This window comes from Antrostomus carolinensis, unplaced genomic scaffold (assembly GCF_000700745.2).
Source record: "Antrostomus carolinensis isolate BGI_N321 unplaced genomic scaffold, ASM70074v2 scaffold5755, whole genome shotgun sequence".
In the NCBI taxonomy this organism is placed as follows: Eukaryota; Metazoa; Chordata; class Aves; order Caprimulgiformes; family Caprimulgidae; genus Antrostomus; species Antrostomus carolinensis.
In genome coordinates, this window is record NW_010317017.1 from 143377 (window position 1) to 145710 (window position 2334).

The 2334-nt window shown below is 46.9% G+C and overlaps 1 protein-coding gene across 1 annotated transcript; it reads right to left on the bottom strand.

Moving 5' to 3' along the window:
• Positions 1-1516: 1516 nt before the first annotated feature.
• Positions 1517-2290, bottom strand: STBD1 (starch binding domain 1; the record flags this gene model as incomplete). The annotated part of the gene is made up of 1 exon (XM_010168434.1): positions 1517-2290. A coding segment is annotated over one exon (774 nt), but the record flags the coding sequence as incomplete, so codon positions are not given.
• Between the last annotated feature and the right edge of the window lie 44 nt (positions 2291-2334).

Consider the following 2334-nt stretch of genomic DNA (forward strand, 5'->3'; position numbering starts at 1 on the left):
GTCCCCCCAAGATTTTCTTCAGCTATTTTGTGGCTATGCCTGCATGAGCTGGCAGCCCAGCCCACTGTCAATGGGTTTGTTTCATGAAACAGCTGGTACTGAAGTCCCACTAACAGCATTCCAGACACTTGTTCTTCACAGCAGCTCTAGTATTGTCCCACCAACTTGGATGCCCATTAACCATTAGATGCAGGAGTTAAACCTCTGAAGCTCATCTTCCAGTCTATCACCAAAATCCATTCTACTTCACATACTCAGACTGCTCTACCTTGCAAAGCAGGAAAGAATTAGCAGAGGCAGTTAGACCATTAATGTGCTTTTGAAGTAAAATGTTCCACACCAAAGTGCTAATTTAAAAGCTCCTGCAAAACTATGCTTTTCAGACCAGTTTCATCTAGGGAAGTAATATGTGCAAGCTAGAGCTAGGTTCCTCGTTATGGAAAGAAGAGCTGGCTGAAGTGGCATCACATATTTATAACCAAAAATACATAAAGCTGGCAAGCAGAGCAGCTTTCTGCTTCTGTCATATAAAAAATACCAGCTGCTTGAAGCTGGAAGTATACTACTTTATCTGGCTTACTAGAAGGCCACAACTTCAAATAAATCTATATTGAAAAGCCTAGTTTTGATTTTAAAAAATGCAAGTTTAAGCTAAGTAGTTGCTAACAATCCTGTGGTATCATTCCTAGGTAGGCAGAATATACCACATCACTGTTTCAGAGAGAATCCTATTCCCTAGCCACCACAGCAGTCCAGGTTTTTTTGAAGCTTGCTCCCACCCTGACAGTAATTCATTAAGCCCAGACAGAGCTTTCTGACCTTTGCTCTCCCCTCAGCAGGATGATCCGACTAAAGGGACCTACCTGCCAAGGCTTCATTCAAGCTGAGGTGTTTCGTGGAGAGCAGGGAGAACGAAGTACTTTGGGGTTAAACCTTTGTTACTCCAAAGAGGGCCGGCCACTTTTTCGGGAGTTCTTTAGCACTAAGATTTCAGGTCAAGTAACTCACTTCTGTCCAAGTCATTAAAGAGTCAGTTCAGTGGTCAAGTTGTAAAGGACTGTCAGTCTGAAAGTGTTTATTGCTTACTTAATACATGACATAAATTAAAACACTTGAGTTCCTACTACAGTGTATGTAACCACACTTCCTAGTACGCTTCAAAAGCCCTAAGCAGTCAGTACAAAGACACATCCCATAGCCCCCCTCAAAGCAACACAGAATCAAGTCCAGGGTCCAGATTTTCCTGGACAGGCAGCTGCTTGGAATGCTGCTCATGCCTTCATAGCCTACCTTGCTTATCTTCAGAACACAGTAGAAGCTGATTTTTCAGGTTGCCAAATGATTTCCTCAAGGGGATGGCAGAGATCTGCTGCTTCTGCAGTTTGACCAGGTTTGAGATGGGATTTACAGAGCTCCACACTTGAGAAGGTCTCCTACTGAACAAGGGGTGAAATTTAGGGGCCGTGTGATGAATCTAAGCAGGTTTGCCATTCGGTAAGCAGCTTCCAACATCCCATTAATGATGTCCCCACCACTGATGAACAATTTGATCTTCATGTTCAGTCACCAGGGTCCGATTACCGCATTCTTCCCAACGTCTCACCTGTCCATTCTCCACCAAGATAAATTTCCACTCTACTTTGGTGTCTACTGGCAGAGTAACAGTTTCAGACCAGAAGCCATCCTTGTCCTTCTTGAGGGGAACATAGCTTTGCCACTGGCCAAGACACTCGTGGTCACCAGTAACACCAATGAGCTGAGCGTCAGAGTGCGTGACGTAGTGGATGCGGAAAGTCACCTGGATATTTTGGAACATGGGGGGCACAGCTGCAACTCTCTTTGCTTTCAAGTCCCCATCAGGGCAGTCTCCTTGTTCCCATTCCTTGCTGTTGGAGTCTTCCACGCTGCCTTCCTTGCCAGCCTCCTCCCAGGCCAGGTGCTCAGAAATAACTTCCCACTCTTCATGGTCCAAGTCTCTACTTTTAGCTGGTAGACCCGGCTGCTCCTCGCTTCCATCCCTACAGACATCATCAGAGGCTCCTGCCAAGTTCATCACACACCATCCATCGCTTGCCTGTCCCATCTGGGGTCTCGGTTCTCCTGCCTCACTGCTGTACATCCCCCCCAGACGCTCCCTGGAATCGGTGGCAGCCTGCTTAGGGGGCAGCTGCTCCTTCTCCAGAGGTTCACTTAAAGCTCCACCACTTTGGACATGGTTCAGGTCTTTCCTTGGTACCACCACCAGATCCTCTCCTGGCTTCCGAGGGCTGGAGAGGGCAGCAGCCCTGCCCTGCAGCAGCAGAGGATTCTCTAAAAGGGACAGTTAACAAAAAC